The 20,906-nt window shown below is 42.2% G+C and overlaps 1 protein-coding gene across 2 annotated transcripts; it reads right to left on the bottom strand.

Moving 5' to 3' along the window:
• Window positions 1–2,600: 2,600 nt before the first annotated feature.
• LOC309337274 (olfactory receptor 10Q1-like) lies at window positions 2,601–14,987 on the bottom strand. Of its 2 annotated transcripts, none has more exons than XM_081854043.1 (3): window positions 14,782–14,987; window positions 9,632–11,140; window positions 2,601–3,419 (listed from the first exon to the last, which is right to left on the bottom strand). In XM_081854043.1, the coding sequence occupies exon 2, from the start codon at window positions 11,127–11,129 to the stop codon at window positions 10,170–10,172; it is 960 nt and encodes a 319-aa protein (XP_081710169.1). In that variant the 5' UTR covers window positions 11,130–11,140; window positions 14,782–14,987; the 3' UTR covers window positions 2,601–3,419; window positions 9,632–10,169. The 2 variants fall into 2 exon arrangements, with proteins under 2 accessions (XP_081710169.1, XP_081710170.1); XM_081854044.1 differs by lacking the exon at window positions 14,782–14,987 and adding an exon at window positions 11,440–11,482.
• Between the last annotated feature and the right edge of the window lie 5,919 nt (window positions 14,988–20,906).

Below are 20,906 nucleotides of genomic sequence, written 5' to 3'. Positions count from 1 at the left end.
TACGCAAGTCCACGTGTGAGAACCACAGGGAGAAATCAGGGCAGCCAGCAGTCTCCCCTTAGTTTCACAAGCGAATAGTTTTGCTCGGTGTTTTCTCATAGTCAGACGATTTCCCCAGCAGCACAAGCTGTTCATTTTATATAGGCATCCTGCTACTACTGTGGTATCTGGGCTAAAAAAAGTAATTTGCAAAAGATGTGGGGGGTTTTGGTGGGGGGGACGAGTGTGATACAATTGTGATTGGTCTGGAGAGAGTGGACTTAAGGCTCATCCACACTTCCCTTTGTTCTGTGATGTCCATTTTTCCTGTGAATTCTAGGCACAGGTCTGAGAGGTTGTTTTTTCCCCATCCTGTCACTTTCTCTGGGAAAACCCACTGTTTATTGCTGAATCAGAACAAACATCCATCTGCAGAAAACTCGATTGCCATTTGTTTAGATTCAGCAGTAAACTGTGGGTTTTCCTACCCAGGGAAAGCAGTGGGATGAAATACAAACCTCCCCAACCCACGCTCAGAATTCACAGGCCAAACAGAAGTGTGAATGACCCCAGAGAGAAGTCTTAATTATTCCCTCCTTCATCATCGTAGCTGCCCAGGTCATCCAGTGAAGCAAAAAAGCAAGAGATTCAGGACAGGTTGGGGTGGGGGAAGGACTTCATACAGTTTTTTCAAACAAGGGGAATCACTACCGTTAGGTGTGCTAAAGGTCACCAACTGAAAAAGGATTAGACAAATTCGTGGAGGTCAAGGCAATCAGTGCCTGCTACTTGTGATGATGGCTAGATATGCTGTCTTCAGGATCAGAGGAGTGGCCTCCCAATGCCATTCACTGGGGGCACAATAGCAGGAGGTACTTCTGGGCTTCCCATAGGCGTTTAGTTGACCACTGTGGGAAACAGGATGTTGGATGATGCCTTTGGTCTCATCCAGTAAGGGTCTTCTTATGTTCTTAAGGAAATTCCCTCACACTGTGGTTTTGGAAAGATTATCCATCTCTGCTGGTCTGCCCTTCATATTTCAGCCATGAGACGTGTATCTCACACAAAGCACTAAAAAAAACCCCAAGTGTAGGAACATAGGACTCTGCCTGATACTGTCCCTTCTTCCTCCACCACATGCTGGAGATGTGAGGGTTTGAACGCAGACCTTCTGCATGCAAACCAGATGTTTTACCACTGAGCTATGGCCCTTCTCCCACTGTCTATCTCTAGCTTCAGGTCTTCATCCATAATGCTGTTGGGGATATAAACTTGGTGCGAATGTTCAGAAGGTGAGTTGCCAGGCTACTGCTCATCTTCATCTTTTCCCTTTAATAAACTAGCCAGATTTGTAGCTCCACAACATTGCAGGAAGAGAATGTTGTTTCCAAAGCCTTGGAAAAATGAATGAACCAATGTAAGGGAGAGCCAGTGTTTGTGGAATGGACCCTTTCTCCACTGTGAAATGGACAAGTGCTATTGTGCTTTTAAAAAAGTGACGAAAGCAGTCTTGTGGTACTCTGAAGAGTAACAAAGGTATCATGACATAAGCTTCCATGGAGTACAGACCATTTCATCAGAGACATCCCATGTTATCCTGAGTCCATGAAACTTTTGATAAATTTATTATCCTTTAAGGTGCCAAAAAACTCTTTGTCCCCCCCCCATGACGTACTAACACAGTTCTGAACAAGAGGGAGGTTCCTCATCTCTCAACTTCAGCTTTCTATTTCCCAATCCTCAGAGTTTTGGGGGCTGCATAGTCCATCCCCCCTGTAGTGAGAACCAGATGGGATGGTGGGCTCAAAACTGGGTTCAAACCCTTGCTCAGCCATGAATCTGCCTTTGACACCAACATGGAAAGAACCTGTCTGTTACTGACTATACCTGTAACATAATCTCTTCTTACCTGGTTAGGTTTCTTCAGACTCAAACAACCACAGTCAAAAGTCGGATGCGGTGCACCTGCTTGCAATGTCCTTTCTTGGGATTTTGGTACCAAACAGGAATGAGTTAAGTGCAGTCCCATTAAATATTAGTGTGCGGGAGGGACAGTATTATTCTTGCCCCACTCAGCTTTGTCCATTTTTAAATCCAGAATAGCAATGGTACTTAGCATGAATCTGATTTGTGTGCTAGGGTGGGAAGAGGTATTTAAACCTTCTCCCTTCGCTGAAATTACAGTGGAATCAAAGCAGCCTCTTCTTCCATGTCCTGTCACCATCTAATTCTCAAGTCAATTAGGGTACTATTTATTTTTCTCTGAAAGAAGTGAATTATCTCCAGTAGGGTTGCCTGATATTTTTTCCTCATTGTTTTAGGAGAACATCAGCCTCCACTTCAGAATCCTACAGTTGGAAGTATATTAAACAAACAAATAAACTCCCGAAGGCCAATAACTTATGATAGGCTCATTACAACCTTTCTGTCCCAACTTTCCCACAATGGAGGTAATAGCTAATTGTTGCAAACTTTGGACATATCTCAGGCAAGGTATTCCATAATTAATGGAACAGTTATTTCTCTTTTTTTTATTTCATAAAATGTATACATATCATAGAAAATCTCAAAGCTCAAAAAGAATAAAAGAATAAGATTGTTGAGAAAAACAGATAAGGGAAAACTTTAAAACATTCAAAGGATTAAATCAGCGATAAACTAAAAACATTAGAAGACACATCAACTTTCTACATATCTGAGTAGGCTTATCTAAACCAAAATGTTTTCAGCAGGTGCTGAATGAGTGCAGTGATGGTGCCCGTCTAATGTCAATAGGCAGGGACTTCCAGCATGTGGGTGATGCCACGTTGAAAGATTTATTTCTTACTAATGTGGAACAAATACCACTTGGCACCTGTAACAGTGCCAGTTCTGCAGATTGGAGAGGTTGAGTGGGCATATATGGGGTAAGGCAATCTTGCAGGTAAACTGATCCCAAATTCTTCAGGGCTTTATATACGAATAGTAACACCTTGAACTTGGTCCGGGAGCAAATTGGCGACCGGTGAAGATTTCAGAGCACAAGCGTTCTTTGCTGACAAGGTCTCACTCTGAGATGAAAGGCTGCAAATGCTGTGACCTTTCCTCAGAGGGGAGTTATTCCACCTCCATTATCATTTTGGTCGCCCGTTTCAGAACATTTTCCAACTCTACAATATTATTTGAGGTGAAGTGACCAAACTGTACGGAGCATTCTCAATGCTGTATACAGTCATACCTCATGTTATGTTTGCTTCTGGTTGTGCGTTTTCAGGTTGTGTCCCGTGGCAACCTGGAAGTACCGGAAAGGGTTACTTTTGGGTTTCACCACTCGCACATGCTCACAAAATGACATCACATGCATGTGCAGAAGTGGCGAATCGCGACCCATGTGTGCCCAGACGTGGGTTGCGTTCTTTTCAGGTTGCGAACAGGCCTCCAGAATGGATCCCATTCGCGAGCTTCCGGAGGCGACGCGAAACGGCAATGGCGGTCCTCTTTACACTGTGAAGAGGGGCTCCGCGGAAAAGGGTCGTCCGCTGCGGCAAAGCGGAGACCCATCAAGAAAAACCGCAGGCAGAGTGAGCCTGTGGCCGTGGGACTCGGCGGGTGCCAGAAGCCCCCCCAGAAGCGCAGAAGGGACCCCGTAAGGGGCTCCGGAACGTGAAAGGGGGAGCAGCACTGTGAGTTCATCGCTCTTTCCGTGGATGCAAAGCCGCGCAGCTGCTGCCGATGAGCACCGACCTTTCTTCCTGAAAAACATCGGATTGGCTGTAATTTACCCGTGAGTAAGGGGTATTAAAATCTGGATCTAAAATTTAAAACTTGGAAATTCGGCCGAAAACGGGAGGCGAGTAACAGGAAGTCCGTCTCCCGATCTTGCTAAACAGATCAAAGCAAAGACTCTGAGGAATGCTGAGGAGTTTAAAGGAGATCGTAAAAGTGGAACTATTGTGCATTTACAGACTTAGTTAAAGGATAAAGGAGAAATTATTCTTAAACCGGTGGGATTTGCTTTTGGAACTTTCTTCTTGTTTTTCCTTTGCTTTTGGATTTAAAAGGGACAACCAAGCCGTCGGGCTGCCAGTGCGCAAGAGAGCTGTCAAACTGCGGATTACTGTTGCAAGAGTTTAAACTGATACATGCATTGAGGTCTCAACACTTAAACATTGTTGCTGTCACCTTTCTTGTTACCTTGTGGCTTTCCTTTAAGAAATAGAAGGCTTTTGGGAACTTTCCTTTTGTCTCGGAACTATAAGGATTTAACATAGGGAATATAGGAACTTTAATGGCGGAAAATTTATTCCCTTCCTTGAAACTGTGAGATACCCCCCCTAGTGGATTGTGGAGATATAGAGGCCTGGGAACTACATTTTGTTTGGACTTTCTGAGGTTTAATTGTTTGCATTCTGGACTTGTCTATCCCATGGAATAAAAGATAATTTGACCTTGAACAGAGGCAGGTGGGGAATGAGCGGCACAGGGAAAACAAGAGCAGCTAAAGCTAAAGAAAAAGAAAAAAAAGCTGTGCAACTCGTTCAAACAACTTTAACTCATCAACGGAGATCATCTGTCCCAACTGTGCTGACAGCACAGGAGGTGGAAGCTGAACAGCCTGCTGTAGAAGATATGGCAGCAGGAGGGTCTGAAATAGTTTTGAAACAAATTTTGGAGCAATTAGCAATTTTGAACCAAAAGGTGGACAATCAATCAACAAAAATTGACCAAGCAACATCCTCTATTAGTAAACTGTCTGAAAAGGTTTCCCAGCATACCCAAGCAATTGAGAATTTGCAAGGAGCAACAGCTGAAAATCATAAATTAGCTGAGGAAGCCTTTCAAAAAGCAGAGCAAGCGAACAAAAAGGTTGATGAGATTAAGGGAGAAGTTAGGCCTCTGCAAAGACAGGTAGGGGAACAGCAAGCCTACCTGTCAATGGTTGAACTGAAAAATAAGGAGAATAACCTCAGGCTGAGGGCCATCCCAGAATTGGAGGAAGGTAATTTGGAGGGATTTTTGACACTTTTATTTTCCAAGTTCTGGGGAATAGAAGAAGATAAAGACTTTAAAATTGTGACGGCATTCAGACTGGGTAGATCGGTAAAGAAAGACAAGGCCAGAGACTGTTTGGTCATCTTGAAATCAAGAGAAGAAAGAGACAAGATACTAGGCCTACATTTTAAAAAATCTTTGGAGATACAAGGTAAAAAGGCTGAAATTTACAGAGATATACCCAAACAGCTTTTGGATCTTAGAGCCTCATATTTAGAACTGACAAAATTGTTGAGATACAACGCAATCCCTTATAGGTGGGAGTTTCCGCAAGGACTATCATTTACCTACAAAGGAAGGAAAGTAAGAATTAAAACACCAGAGGACCAGCAGAAGTTCCTACACGACCACGGGGAAGACCTCCAAAAAGGGGCAGCAGCTTCTTGGCCACCGCCACTACCGGAACCTACACCTGGAGCTGGACCAGCTTTACCACCACCGGGATCGGAGGAAAATCAAGATACCCCATTGTAAGACTTACGAATTGATCCAGGATGTCTCTGCAACTGCTTAGTTGGAACATAAATGGCGGAAACTCCCCGGAAAAAAGAAGAAAAGTGTTTCATATCTTGAAAAAAGAACAATTGGACATTATTTGCCTGCAAGAAACCCATGTGACAAGGCTCCATAGGAAAGTGTTAATTAACAAAAGGTTAGGCCAGGAATTTATTTCTTCGGATAAGGTTAAGAAAAGAGGAGTGGTGATATATGCAAAGGAGAGCCTGTCACCGAAATTTTTATTTAAAGATGAACTAGGCAGAATTTTGGCGAATGAAATTCAAACACAAGGAGAAAAATTTTTGATATTAGGAATTTATGCACCAAACGATGGAAAATCGGAATTTTTTAAGAAGTTGCATGAGACCTTACTGGATTATCTAGATTACAACAACATCATCATGTTGGGAGATATGAATGGGGTGGTGTCTGTACATATGGATAAGTCGCAAAGTGCAAACATAACGAAAGATGGCAGACTACCTAAGACCTTTTTTGAAATGACTGACAATATGGACCTGATTGACATATGGAGGGTTAAGAACCCCCTAGGAAAAGAAGGAACTTTCTTTTCTGAAGCTCATCTGTCATGGACACGAATCGACCAAATATGGATAACTAAAGGACTGGCACCTAAGACTAGAAAAGTGGAAATCTGCCCAAGAACCTGCTCCGACCATAATGCTTTGAAAGTGGAATTGAGATTAAATACAACCGGATCCTTCAGATGGAAAATGAATGACACATTACTAAGAGATCAGGAGATTGTTAAGAAGGCCCAAAAAACTCTAAAGGACTATTTTGAGATAAACTTAAACACTACGGTGGAAAAAAGAACAATCTGGGACGCAAGCAAAGCAGTCATGAGAGGGTTTCTAATACAACAAAACAGACTCTGGAATGAAAAGAAGGAGAAGATATTGGAGAAAATAAGAGAAGGAGAGAAAAAATTAAGATCTAGGCCCAAGTCGAAGGAAGTGCTGAGAGAAGTGAAATTTTTCCAAGCACAATATTCGAAATTGATAAACCAAGAAGTGGAATGGAAAATTAAGCAAATGAAACAAAGATCTTTTGAATCAGCTAACAAGTGTGGGAAACTGCTAGCATGGCAGTTGAAAAAAAGACAAAAATTAAATACAGTTACAAATCTAGAGATTGAAGGGAGAATTGTTCAGAAACCCGAGGAAATTAGAAAGTGTTTCCAGAGATACTTCAAAGAACTTTATGCACAAGGGCCGCAGAAAGAGTTTGAGGTGGATCAATATGTTAAAACCAATGGATTACAAAAAATACCCCAGGAAATGAGAACAATCCTGAATGATAAAATTACACGGCAGGAAATCGAAAGTGTCATACAGAACCTCCAACTAGGCAAATCTCCAGGCCCTGATGGACTTACCTCCAAATATTACAAGGTTTTGAAGGACTACTTGATACAACCTTTGATGGAGGTCTGTAATCAGATTATGGAGGGGAGGAAGGCACCGGAAACGTGGAAAGAAGCTTTCATCACATTGATAAGCAAACTAGAAACTGAAAAGACCCAACTTAAGAACTACCGTCCCATCTCAATCCTAAATGTGGATTACAAAATCTTTGCGGACATTTTGGCAAATAGATTTAAAAAAGTCCTTAATGAAGTGATCCATAAGGACCAGGCAGGCTTTCTCCCTGGTAGGCATTTGTTTGATAACACAAGAAACATTATCGACATTTTGGAACTTTTACAAACAAATCTTAACACTAGAGCGGTGTTAATATTTATTGATGCGGAGAAAGCCTTTGACAACATTTCTTGGATGTTTATGAAGAAAAATTTGGAAGGGATGGGAGTGGGACGGGGGTTTGAAAATGGAATAGAAGCAATTTATTCAGAGCAAAAAGCTAAATTGATTGTTAACAATGTGGTGACAGAGGAGTTCAAAATAGAAAAAGGGACACGACAGGGGTGCCCCCTATCACCTCTATTATTTATTTCAGTCCTGGAGGTGCTATTGAACATGATCAGAAAGGACCGGTTGGTACAAGGAATTGAGGTCGGAGTGAAACAATACAAATTGAAAGCATTTGCAGATGACTTGGTATTAACATTACAGGAGCCAGTCTCTAGTTCTAAAAGAGTTTTAGAATTAATTTCTGATTTTGGTCGAGTGGCGGGATTCAAGTTGAATAAGCAAAAGACTAAGGTTTTAGCAAAAAATTTGACATCTACAGAAACAGATGAGTTCCTGAAAGAGACAGAATTAAATGTGGTTAAAAAAGTGAAATACCTAGGGGTATATCTGACCTCCAAAAATTTGAATTTGTTTAAAGATAACTATGAGAAATGTTGGTCAGAAATTAAACGAGATATGGAAATTTGGTCAAGATTGAAACTTTCCTTGTTAGGTCGAATAGCAGCTATAAAGATGAATGTATTGCCGAAAATGTTATTTTTGTTTCAGACCCTACAGATCGTGGACAAGGTGGAATGTTTTGGAAAGTGGCAGAAGGATATTTCTAAGTTTGTTTGGCAGGGCAAAAAGCCCCGAATAAAGTTTAAAATTTTAACTGATGCGAAAGAAAGAGGGGGATTTGCCCTGCCAGACTTGAGGTTATATTATGAATCTGCAGCCTTCTGCTGGATGAAAGATTGGATTCTGCTGGAGAACACTGATGTCCTAGATCTGGAAGGGTTTGACAATGCTTTTGGGTGGCATGCATATTTGTGGTATGACAAGGTTAAAGTTCATAAATTGTTTAAAAACCATATTGTTAGAAGAGCAATTTTCATGGTCTGGACAAAATACAAAGACTTATTGGAAAGTAAGACCCCGAGGTGGCTTTCACCGGTGGAGGCCAAGGCACGCAAGAGACTCAATATGGAGGCCTATTGGCCAAAATATTGGGAAATAATTGAAAAAATTGGAGACAATTGGAGGTTACAGAGCTTGGAAAAATTAAAAAACAAGGTGCGAGATTGGTTGCATTATGCCCAAATTCAGGAGGTTTTTAAAGTGGATAAAAAGGTGGGATTCCAGGTGGAAAAATCGAAACTAGAGACAGAATTGTTAGAACCAAAAAATAAACTGCTCTCTAGAATGTACAACTTGCTGCTTAAATGGAACACACAGGATGAGATAGTCAAATCCGCCATGATAAAGTGGGCACAGGATATTGGACACAACATTATGTTTGAAGACTGGGAAAGGTTATGGAACACCGGAATGAAATTCACGGCATGTAGTGCCTTGAAGGAAAATATTATGAAAATGATATACCGGTGGTACATGACCCCAGTCAAGCTTGCTAAGATATATCACCTGTCTGATAATAAATGTTGGAAGTGTAAGGAGGCGGAAGGGACATTCTTTCATCTCTGGTGGACATGTCCGAAAGTGAGGGCCTTCTGGGAGATGATTTATAATGAGCTAAAAAAGGTATTTAGATATACCTTACCTAAGAAACCGGAGGCCTTTCTTCTGGGCATTGTAGACCAGAATGTGTTAAAGAAGGATAGAACCTTTTTTATGTATGCTACTACTGCAGCAATAATTCTCATCGCAAAGCATTGGAAGACACAAGATTTACCCACGCTGGAGGAATGGCAGACGCAGTTGATGGACTATATGGAATTGGCTGAAATGACTGGCAGAATCCGAGACTTGGGAGAAGAAGCAATGGAAGAGGACTGGAAAAAATTTAAGGACTATCTACAAAAACATTATAAGTTGTATGAATGCTAAGAAATCCACCTTTTAGGAAATTTTAGCCCCAGCAATAGCAATTAGGTGAAATGAAAATTAAGGTACAAGAAATTTGAGGTGGAATTAGGAAATAATTGTGTTTTAATTAAAATATATAAGAATTGGTGTACAATATTTGGAATTTGATAACATGATAAATTGAAAGATACAATAAGTTATGAAATAAGATGACAAATTGCTGAAGTTTGTATTATAAATAATGCAAGGTCTGGAGGATGTGGGGAAGTCCAGTAGATTTGATAAAAGGATTACGGAAATTTGAAACTTTTATATTCTTTTTCTTTTATCTGTTTTTCTTCTCTCTATCTCTGTATCCTGTAAAATTAATAAAAATATTTTTTTTAAAAAAAAAAACCAGAATGGATCCCATTCGCAACCAGAGGCACCACTGTAATGGCATTATGATCCTGGCAATTTTAATTTCAATTCCTTTCCAAATGACCCTTTGCACGGAATTTGCTCATCTTATTTATTGTGTAAGAACAGCTGAGAGCAATCATTATATATATATATGCAATTAAATTTTCTGTTTTACAATTTAGAATACTCATTTAAACATCCCTTCTCTTTCCATTGTTCATTTTGCATATCATAAATCCCTGTATATTTTATACAAACTAAACCATTCAGTATTCCATTATTACAGCCATCAAAACTTATTTACACTGTTGAATTTATCTCAATGCTGCCAATGTTTTCAAGTGTACACTCTGGACGTATGTTCTTCTTGTTCTCTTCTTCTGTAGGTTAACTCCACAAGCTGCGCATATTCCATCAGCTTAAGTTGCCATTCTTCTTTAGTTGGGACCTCGCTCGTTTTCTTTTCGTTGCATAACCTCATTCTGCCTCCTGTTTCTTAGACATGGTAGATGGTTCTTGGAATGTTTGGTACTGGATTTCCCATATGAACAGGAATCAGACCTGAGAGTCATTAGTTCCCACCATGGCCTTCTTTAGAGCCTGCTTGACATCCTTGTTCCTCAGGCTGTAGATGAGGGGGTTTAGCAGTGGAGTGACAAAAGTGTATATGAGAGCAAGATGGCGGTCGTCATCCTCTGACGAATCTGTCTTGGGACGCAGGTAGACAAGGCTGCAGCACCCATACTGAATGATCACCACTGTCAAGTGGGAGGAGCAGGTGGAGAAGGCCTGTTGCCGCCCAGTTGTTGAGCGGATCCGCAAGATGGCAGTCACAATGTAGATGTAGGAGATGCATATTAGAATGAAGGGAATAGTTAGGACCATGACACCAACACTGTACAGCACAGTCTGGTGGACACGGGTGTCAGCACATGCCAGGCGCAACACAGGTGGCACGTCACACAGGAAATGGTTGATTTCGGGCTGGTGGCCACAGAAAGGCAAGGTGAAGATCAACACAGTCAGCTCCAATGACAACACAAGTGCAAGGATTAGTGAGCCAACCACGAGCCATGTGCATACCTCCCAGGTCATGATGAGGCTGTAGCGAAGTGGGTGGCAAATGGCAACATAACGGTCATATGCCATGACAGCCAGCAGGAAACAGTCTGTGCTGCCGAGTGCAACAAAGAAGAACATCTGTATGCCGCAGCTTGCAACTGGGATTGGTCTGTGGGCATCTAAGATGCTGGACAGCAGTTGAGGCACTGTTACAGTGGTGTAACAGATCTCCAGAAAAGAGAGGTTGCCCAGGAAGAAATACATGGGGACGTGTAGGGAATGATCTGTGCAGGCCACCCAGATGATGGAGACATTGCCGAAGAGGATGGTGAGGTAGAGCAGAAGGAAGAACGTGAAGAGGAGAGCCTGGATCTCAGGAATGGTGGAGAATGCCCGGAAGATAAACTCATAGGCAATGGATTGGTTGCTCTGGTTTGCAAGTGCCAAGTACATCTCATCAGTTACTGTACAAAGGAAACAGTGGGTTAAACATCAATACATAATTCATAGTTATCTCACTGGAGCATGTGGGATTCAAATACCTGGAATCTTGATTATCAGCCTCAGACTTTTCACTCCCATGCATCTAATTTACCACGTAAATATTGTGGTCACCATGAATACAGACTGAATTGGTTTTAGATCCCATACAATACTTCCCATGCAAATGTCAGTGAATCATTATGAAATATTACTAATAATTATAAAATATTTATTGAAAAACAGCATGCAAGTTTCTAATCTGTTCAAAAGCTTTACTTACAGAATTTAACTCCAAACAGCTTAAAACAAATAAAGTTACATTCACCTAGTAGAATAATTTCCCAGCATAAGGCATAATAATTTAGATTACAACTATATTGTATTCAGAGCTAAAATCAAAACCCAGTCTCTTCTCCATTGCAGCCTCTTTTAGCCTCAGGCTTTGTGCTCGACACAGAGATTAACACGTCCATTCTCTTCCTCAGCCTCAAAAACCACACACCCAACGTGGTTGCCTTGCAGATTAGCATATGCATAGACCTGTAATACTATCTCTTTCATGTGACTGTGAGCTAAAAACCTTGTGAATGAGCTACAAAGATACAGTCCCATTATTGATTAATTCGGTAAGCTCTTTTCAATGGAAATTTCCAGTCATGTCATGCCATATACAATTCTGGCACATTATATATTTATTTCCCAATTCAATATACATTAAACAATTAGGTAAAGGTAAAAAGCTAAAGGTAAAGGACCCCTGAACAGTAAAGTCCAGTCAAAGGCAACTATGGGGTGTGGCTCTCATCTCGCTTTCAGGCCAAGAGAGCCGGCGTTTGTCCACAGACAGCTTTCTGGGTCATGTGGCCAGCATGATTAAGCTGCTTCTGGGGCAAAGGACACCGTGATGGAAGCCAGAATGCATGGAAACGCTGTTTACCTTTCCGGAGCAGCGGTACCTATTTATTTACTTTCACTGGTGTGCTTTCGAAATGCAAGGTGGGCAGAAGCTGGAACAGAGCAACAGGAGATCACCCCATTGTGGAGATTCGAATTGCCAACCATCTGACTGGCAAGCCCAAGAGGCTCAGTGGTTTAGACCACAGCGCCACCCGTGTCCCCTTAAACAATTATACTTAACAAGCTGAGCATGCCTCACTGCCTGTCCTGTGCCACATAAAATAGCCTGTTGGCCTCAGGTGAAGTGACAGACACTGTTCCTTTGCTGGTGTTGAATTAAGATTCGGCTGCCGGTCCAGCATAATTGATATTGGTGGGACTGGGGGAGAGCAGCTACGCCAGGGAGAGTGACTGGAAATGGAAAAGTGGTGAGCGCGAAAGGGCAGCCTACACTTTGCCCCTAAGTAAATAGGTGATTGGCCACTGTGGGAAGCAGGATGATGAATTATCCCTTTGGTCCAGTCCAGCAGGGCTTGTCCCCCCTCATGTTGCTGCTTTTTAAAGAGTATCTCTCACTGCTGGTCTGACCTTAATGCTTCAGTTGTGAAAATATTGGGTCCCCTGTTTTCATAAAGTTGAAGGTGGAATGAAAGAGGAAATGCTGCTTATCTACACGTACACTTATCCAGCTTTTACCTCAGGCAAGCAGGTCTCAAAAACTTGCCAAGTCTGTTTGACCAGATTCAACAATGGCACAAAGGAAATGTGTGGACACTGAGAACTGAAAACCTCTCCCAAAGCACTTCAGATCTTCAGATCTGTCAGGTAGAAGAGTGGGAGATATACACTCGGCCTGAGTGTGCAGAGTGGTAAAATATTACGCTGCTGTTTATCTTTTTTACTTTAATAAATCAGTTACAGATAGGTAGCCGTGTTGGTCTGCCATAGTCAAAACAAAACAAATTCCTTCCAGTAGCACCTTAAAGACCAACTAAGTCAGTTCTTGGTATGAGCTTTCGTGTGCATGCACACTTCTTCAGATACACTGAAGAAGTGTATCTGAAGAAGTATCTGTATCTGAAGAAGTGTATCTGAAGAAGTATCTGTATCTGAAGAAGTGTGCTACTGGAAGGAATTTGTTTTGTTTTAATAAATCAGTTAGATGTGTGCTCACAGACACAAGAGGAAGAGGCCCCAGTTTCAATAGCTAGGGCAAAATGGATACAACATAGATTAAAGGAGAGTCGGCATTTGTGGAAGAGGCACCTAAAGAAACCTTTTGCCCATTCTGGCTTGCTTTGGTTGTAAAACTAACAAGTGCTGTTGTGTTTTTAAAAAGACTCTTCGGGCATAAGTTTTTGTGGAGTATGGCCAACTGCATCAGATGCATCAAGTGTTTTCCTGAGTCCAGGATAGCCTATGCCACTAAAAATGCTTTATTCTTAATGGTACCACAAGATTCTCTGCAGTTTTTCCTGCAACACACTGACAGCTGCCCCCTCAGGACATTGTTTTGCTAAGTTTCTCTTCTGTTGACTGCAGTTCCCTCATCCATTTGGCCAGAGCTTTTAGAGGCTGCATATTTCACCTCTTCAGTAGTGAGAGTCAGTGCAGTGTAGGGGACTGGAGAGTAAATTTAGGGTTTATATCCACACTTACCTTTCCTCCACTCTTTCCAGGTACAGTCCATGATTTAAACTCTGTGTCTGAGCACCCCCCCTTTTTTTGCTCTGGACTTACCCTGTAAAAAGCCATTCTTTAAAGCTCAATCGGAGCAAATATCAATCTGCAGAAAATGCAAATTGAGTTTGCTCCAATTCAGCTTTAAAGAGTGGGTTCTGAGGGTTATATCACAGACCTCTGCTTGGGAAAAGTGGGGCAAAAGCTAAGTGTGGATAATCCCTTAGACCTGGGTTCAAATCGCTACCAGGCCATGAAGGTTACTAGATGACATTGGGAGAGGGAGAGGGAGGAGGTATATTATCTCTTCAGAAGAATTATGGAATAAACATAAATAAATAAAATTAATGCACTTTAAACAGGGACAAGATGAATCCAGATGCAGCTCTCTAGCCACAGAACATAAAGGATTTCCACAAGATTGTTGCAAAAGTAAAACGGAGAGGGAGAGAGAACCTTGCATGCTGATAAAATGTTATTAATAAATACGTAGTACTTCACTGAGGTCTGCAGCACTAATGCAAAGCTGCATTAGCAAGCATGCTCAATTGCATTACAACCCCACCCCACCCCAGCTTTTCAGTCCACAGGAGCAATCAATGAGTATCAGCATAGTTTTTGTGTGCAAAAACACTTGCCTTTCTGGTTCCAGAAAAAGTCCATTTGGCCTAGCATTCAGTTTCTAACAGTAACCAACCTTGGAGAGCTCACAAGCAGGGCATGAAGATAATGGATAGCTTTTGTAACTTATCCCCAGCATCCTCCCTATCCATTGCACAATTGAATAAATGATTTTTCATGAGTATTCTGTCAAGCAGGGATGGAGATTAGCCTGTGGCTCTTTAGATAACTTTGACTGCATGCTGGTTGGCGCTGAGGGAAGTTGAAGTCTAACAATATCTGGAGGGTCGCTGGTTCCCATCCCTTTGGCAAAGGATAAGAAGTGGATTAGGCATGATTTGATTGATTGCATGTAACCCATTTAAGAATAACATGGAAACAGCTGGCTTTGTAACTGGCTATGCCTGCAAGGGGCTCTTCTTACCTTACTAAGTTTCTTCAGACTCACAGGATGACAGTCAAAAGTGAGTGCTCCTTCTGGTGATCTCCTTTTGCTGAGATATTGGTTCCCGAAAAGGAAGGCAAGTATCAGCAAGCAAGTGATATGTCCAGCGTTATTTTCACCCCACTCAACTCTGTCACCATTTCTCACGCAGTATAGCAATGCATCTTAGGGTATTCTGGTTTATTTGCTAGAGTGGAAAGATATACAGAGACCTTGTCCCACCACTGAAATATCAACACAATCAAAGCAACATCAACCATCCATGCACTGCCACCACCTAATCCTCCAGACAGGGTATCACTTAGCTTTTTTCCAGAAGAAGCAAATTATCCCCAGTAGAGTTGTCAGATATCTGTTAGTTTTTGTTTAGAGGGAACATCACCCTCTTCTTCAGAATTTCTCTGTTACAAATATATTTATCAAACAAACCCCAAAGGTCAATGAACTTATGATAAACTCATTACAGTCTTCCTGTCCCAAACAGTACCTATCCACTATAGAGGCAATATCTAACTGTCACAAACTTTGGACTGATCCCAGCCAAGGTATTCAATGACTAATTGACCAATTTTTTGTAGTAGACCTAATGCTTGTAAGCTTCCCTGCTGACAATGACACCATCTTGAATATTTTCTAGCGTGCACTATCCCCCAACAATATATAGATAGCAGGAAATTTGGGAAGCTAAAAACTACGTTATCTTTGCACTTTCCCCACAAAAAGTGCATCTTATAGATTCAGCACAATACGTATAAGGAATCAACATCTGGAAGTGGAGTGGGAATAGCGACAGAGATCATGGTATCACCATAAAAGAATTATAACAATGAACTACATTTCCCAGCCACCTGTTCACCACTAGAGGTTGTCTATAAATAGTAAGAAATTTCCTCAGTATATGTTCCTGTGCTGTTCCATTGGTATTATAATGTCAGATCCACAAGATACATTTAAAGCACAACAAACTCACACTTAAATCCCCTCACAGAGCTATAATTTCCAGCACACTCAACAAATTACAGTCACCCGGATTCTTTGGGGGAAGTCAAGTGATTTAAATGTGTGTTGGATGTACTTTAAATATATGGTGTGGATCGGTCTATAGTTTCAAGGTGGAAATAAAAGGAGTAAACCTTGCATGAAGCCACACTATCTTTAGGCACAGGTGAAAATGAATTTAAAAGTCAGAGGGAAATAAACAACTAAGATTTCTAAACCTGCAACCACCAACCAGAATCTGCATACCTTTTATCCTTCTTTTGCAAACTGTGAGTTTTTCTGAGTGGAAAAACGTTAAAAGAAAGATAGGGGAAAGCCATGGGAAAGAGCAATGCTCAACAATACAGCACTATATTAAGTGCTCTGCGAAACTTGCATTTTGATTCCACTTCCAGCATGGGCATAGCTCAGGCATAGGCAAACTCAGCCCTCCAGATGTTTTGGGATTACAACTCCCACCATCCCTAGCTAACAGGATGAGTGGTCAGGGATGATGGGAGTTGTGGTCCCAAAACATCTGGAGGGCTGAGTTTGGCTATGCTTGGCATAGCTCAACAACTTTTCTGGAACCCCTAAAAAAAGCCTCTGCCCCTAACAAAATCCTGGCTATGTCCATGACTTCCAGCATCAAAGGACTCTGCTGTTGAAGTAACCCCAATTCCATTGCACCAGTTTCTTGGAGCATTGGTGAACCACATCCCACTGCCTGGAATGTACCTCCCAACAAGAAATGGGAAATCATCCACCCAAGAGATCCCAGAAAAATTTATGGGGCTTTGATAATGCTTTTGTCAGAGGTTATAAAGGTTCCATGTTTGAAGGCAGGCAGGAGATAATTGTATATTTTCATTGATTTTTATGTATCTTTGTTGTTGTTGTTTAGTCGTTTAGTTGTGTCCGACTCTTCGTGACCCCATGGACCAGAGCACGCCAGGCACTCCTGTCTTCCACTGCCTCCCGCAGTTTGGCCAAACTCATGCTGGTAGCTTCGAGAACACTGTCCAACCATCTTGTCCTCTGTCGTCCCCTTCTCCTTGTGCCCTCCATCTTTCCCAACATCAGGGTATTTTCCAGGGAGTCTTCTCTTCTCGTGAGGTGGCCAAAGTATTGGAGCCTCAGCTTCACAATCTGTCCTTCCAGTGAGCACTCAGGGCTGATTTCCTTAAGAATGGATCGGTTTAATCTTCTTGCAGTCCATGGGACTCTCAAGAGTCTCCTCCAGCACCATAATTCAAAAGCATCAATTCTTCGGCAATCAGCCTTCTTTATGGTCCAGCTCTCACTTCCATACATCACTACTGGGAAAACCATGGCTTTAACTATACGGACCTTTGTTGGCAAGGTGATGTCTCTGCTTTTTAAGATGCTGTCTAGGTTTGCCATTGCCTTTCTCCCAAGGAGCAGGCGTCTTTTAATTTCATGACTGCTGTCACCATCTGCAGTGATCATGGAGCCCAAGAAGGTAAAATCTCTCACTGCCTCCATTTCTTCCCCTTCTATTTGCCAGGAGGTGATGGGACCAGTGGCCATGATCTTCGTTTTTTTGATGTTGAGCTTCAGACCATATTTTGTGCTCTCCTCTTTCACCCTCAATAAAAGGTTCTTTAATTCCTCCTCACTTTCTGCCATCAAGGTTGTGTCATCTGCATATCTGAGGTTGTTGATATTTCTTCTGGCGATCTTAATTCCGGCTTGGGATTCATCCAGCCCAGAATTCGCATGATGAATTCTGCATATAAGTTAAATAAGCAGGGAGACAATATACAGCCTTGTCGTACTCCTTTCCCAATTTTGAACCAATCAGTTGTTCCATATCCAGTTCTAACTGTAGCTTCTTGTCCCACGTAGAGATTTCTCAGGAGATTTTTCAGGAGATTTCTTATGTATCTTTGTACATAAAAATAATTGCATTTGTCTTTTGTAGTAATCTGTCCACCACTTTGGGGACTTTTGGGCCAAAAAGTGGTATATTAAATAAAACAAATGATGAGGACAATATAAATATAAGGAAATAAATAAAATACATTGAAAGAGGAGATGTTTTCAGGATAGTCTCCAAGCTGAGCATACTCCTCAAATAATAATAATAATAAAAACAAAAACTGGCCCTGCAGATAGTAACAGAACTTTCTCTGAAATTGCTTAACATTGCATTTCCTTGCTGCAAGCACTGCTGTGGTTATGTGACATCTATCGCACAATTTCCCTGTCTGCAGCTGAAATGACAGGGGGTGGGTGTGCACATACCATTGCAATAGCAATATCAGGTCAGAGACATGTGTGAGAGATCTTTCCACCTTCCACACGTTCTATCCACTGGGGTGAATTTATATGCACAGTTGCTTGTTTTCTTTTTACGGCATTTAACAAAACAAAGAAGGGCTCATTTGGTTGATAGGAAAGCAATGCAAGAGATCTTCCCCAGCCCCAGAGTACATATTTTATTGCTGATTCCATTTTTCAAAGGAAGCTGAGGGAGATGAGTCACCACAAACCACAGGCAGTATCTTATTCATAGCCCAGTACTTGTTTCCGATAGTGCCTGCTACATCTCACAAGAGGAACCACCAGTTATGATGCTTCTATTTCCCTTGAGTAGCAGCAGAGCTTTCCTACTGTTTGAGATCCTTTAATCCACTTAGTTGAGGTAGCCCCCATAGCAGTCTTAGGGACAGCCCTCAAATGGTCTTCTTAACCTTGTAGTTGTGTCAATTTACAACAGCCTCAGGGGTTGTCAGGTACCATGCTGAGGAGGGCTGCACTGAGGAGGAATGGTGGGAGCCACCCCTCCCCCTCCTCCCGCTCCTGAATTTTCCCAGAAGCAGGAGGACAGTATAGATTTGGAACAGTGGTTTGCAGAGGGACATAGTTCAGAAGGCAGAAGCTGGGAAAAACTGGAACAACTAGGAGGAGAAACACTGGAAGAGAGAGGGTTAATGGATTCATGGTCTCTGGACAGCATTCCTCTGCTCAGCCCAAGGTCAAGAAGAGCTCAGAAAGTCTCAGAACAGAAAGCATACAGGGTACAAGCTCAGATTACAAGATGTAGGAGGTGACATAGATTAATAAGGATGTCAGGAGATTGGATCCTTAATTGGGAGCACCACCATGTCTAGGAGATGTGTTCTTTGTTCTCTCACTGTGGTTATTACATTTTCTAACTGGTAAGACATTCCTTTCTTTGATCTTATTATCTACTGCCATGGGGGGAGGAAGCCAATTCCCTGAAGCCTCACAGGGATGGATTTGGGCCTTTCAAATTTCAGCAGTGCCAGAATCTACACACACCTGCCTTTCACCTTCCGTTCTGCTCAATTCACTATGTCAGTTGTGTGGGGGAACCAGTTGCACTGCTCTAAATGCACTTCTGAACAGGTTTCACCACTCTGATCATCTGTGGCAGAGGCAGGCAAACTTTAGGTTTGAAGCATCAACTTGTTTTTCACTAGAAACCTGAGGTCCACCAACCAGAGCCAGCAGCAAAATGGTGTTTCCTGGAAGATGGACACAATTATAGCACGTGGCACCTCTGAGCACTAGCTTAGCCTGAGGATTATTTTCAGTACAGTACCAGAACTGAAGTTTGCACCCAATTCTATTCCTGTTCCCCCTACCACTACCAAGGTTTCCTGATCTCAGCAGCCTAATTCAAGTCAGTGGATGATGGAGAATTGTTTTGGGCTCTATTGTTAAACTATTAGACCTGGAAAGCCTGGCTGATCTTCTGCAGTTTATCTACAGAACTTAGTATTGCCTAACATATTCAATATACTTACAGCATCTACAAGATGTTTTGAAATAAGTAGGGGGATTGGTTCCCCATTATTTAGTCAAACGAAATGTTGGACAATTTCCTGTTTAAGTATTTAAATAGTACAGTGGAGCTTTCTCCCTAAGGGTGTTCAAGAGAGAAAAACTACAGCAATTTTTTTGTCATTAAAAAGACACTTCTTTTCCACAGTTGGGCAACACTTATACTGGGACCAACCATAATGTCACAAAAGCATGGCAAGCTTTTGAGTTCTCCAGAGCTTTTTATCTGGCAGAGATTGTTGGAATTCTGCCTCGGTCAGAGGAATGTGCCTTCTTCTCCAGGCACCGGCTGAATTCCTTTTGACTTCCCTCTGCGACTCCCGGCAGGTTAAACAGGACGAGGTCTGTATCGGCGATTTTTCCCAGACTGTGAGAAAAACACACCATTGCTTCTCCTCCTCCCTGCTACCCCAGGGAGGGGAAATAGACCCAGACAGAAACGTATCTACATGCTTTTATTTCTGTCTTTAGCAGCCATACAGATAAAGATGTCTGCACTCTTTGAACAACAGAGAGAAACTCTCAAACTCCACCCATGCACATCCTGTACAGGTCATATGACACACACTGAGCTCACATCCGGTGCTCAATACGGAGAATGGACTGCCCCTTTCTTGCCATGGCAACAGTCACAAACATCCTGTCTGGCTTTCCAGCCAGCAGCAGCTGGCTTAGCTGCTTCTTGCTTCCGCATTGCTTCTTTATAGTAACAGAGATGTGATACAAAACAAAGGGGGAAGGAGGCAGAAAAAATAATAATAATAAAGTGCAAAAAGAAGGTTGTCAGCTTGTCAACTTGGGTGTTTCCAGCTAACTTGTTTCTCAAGCAATCAATGTGTGTGAGTTGGGTTTTTTTGCAGGGAGATTAGATAACATTGGCCTATTTAATAAGAAATCACGCTGCTTTGTGGGGAAATGTCATGCACTGGCAGGATGCAGAGGAGGGATGGGAGGCACCAGCCGGGGAACTCCCAAGGGAAGAAGGCTCAGAGCCAGGGAACTGGTGGTGGGACAACAATGAGTGGTCAGTGGGAGAAGAGGAAGAAGACTGAGAGGAAGAGGTGTCGGAAGCAGAAGAGGTAACAGGGTGTGGTGAGCAGGAAGAGGCTGTGGCAGAGAGTAGATCAGTCTCCAAGGCTGAAGCAGAGGCTGGAGAGGAGGTTGGCCAAGAGGCAGAGTTGAGACAAGCTGCTGAAGAATCTAGGGAGTCTCTCCCTCCTGCTGTGACCAGTTCTCCTCCCCCCTGGTCTCCTAGATCATGCTGAGAAATGAAAAGAGCAGAACAGAGACTG

Source organism: Podarcis erhardii, assembly GCF_964252035.2.
Source record: "Podarcis erhardii genome assembly, chromosome: 1".
NCBI lineage: Eukaryota > Metazoa > Chordata > Lepidosauria > Squamata > Lacertidae > Podarcis > Podarcis erhardii.
This window is presented reverse-complemented; position numbering and strand designations above follow the sequence as displayed.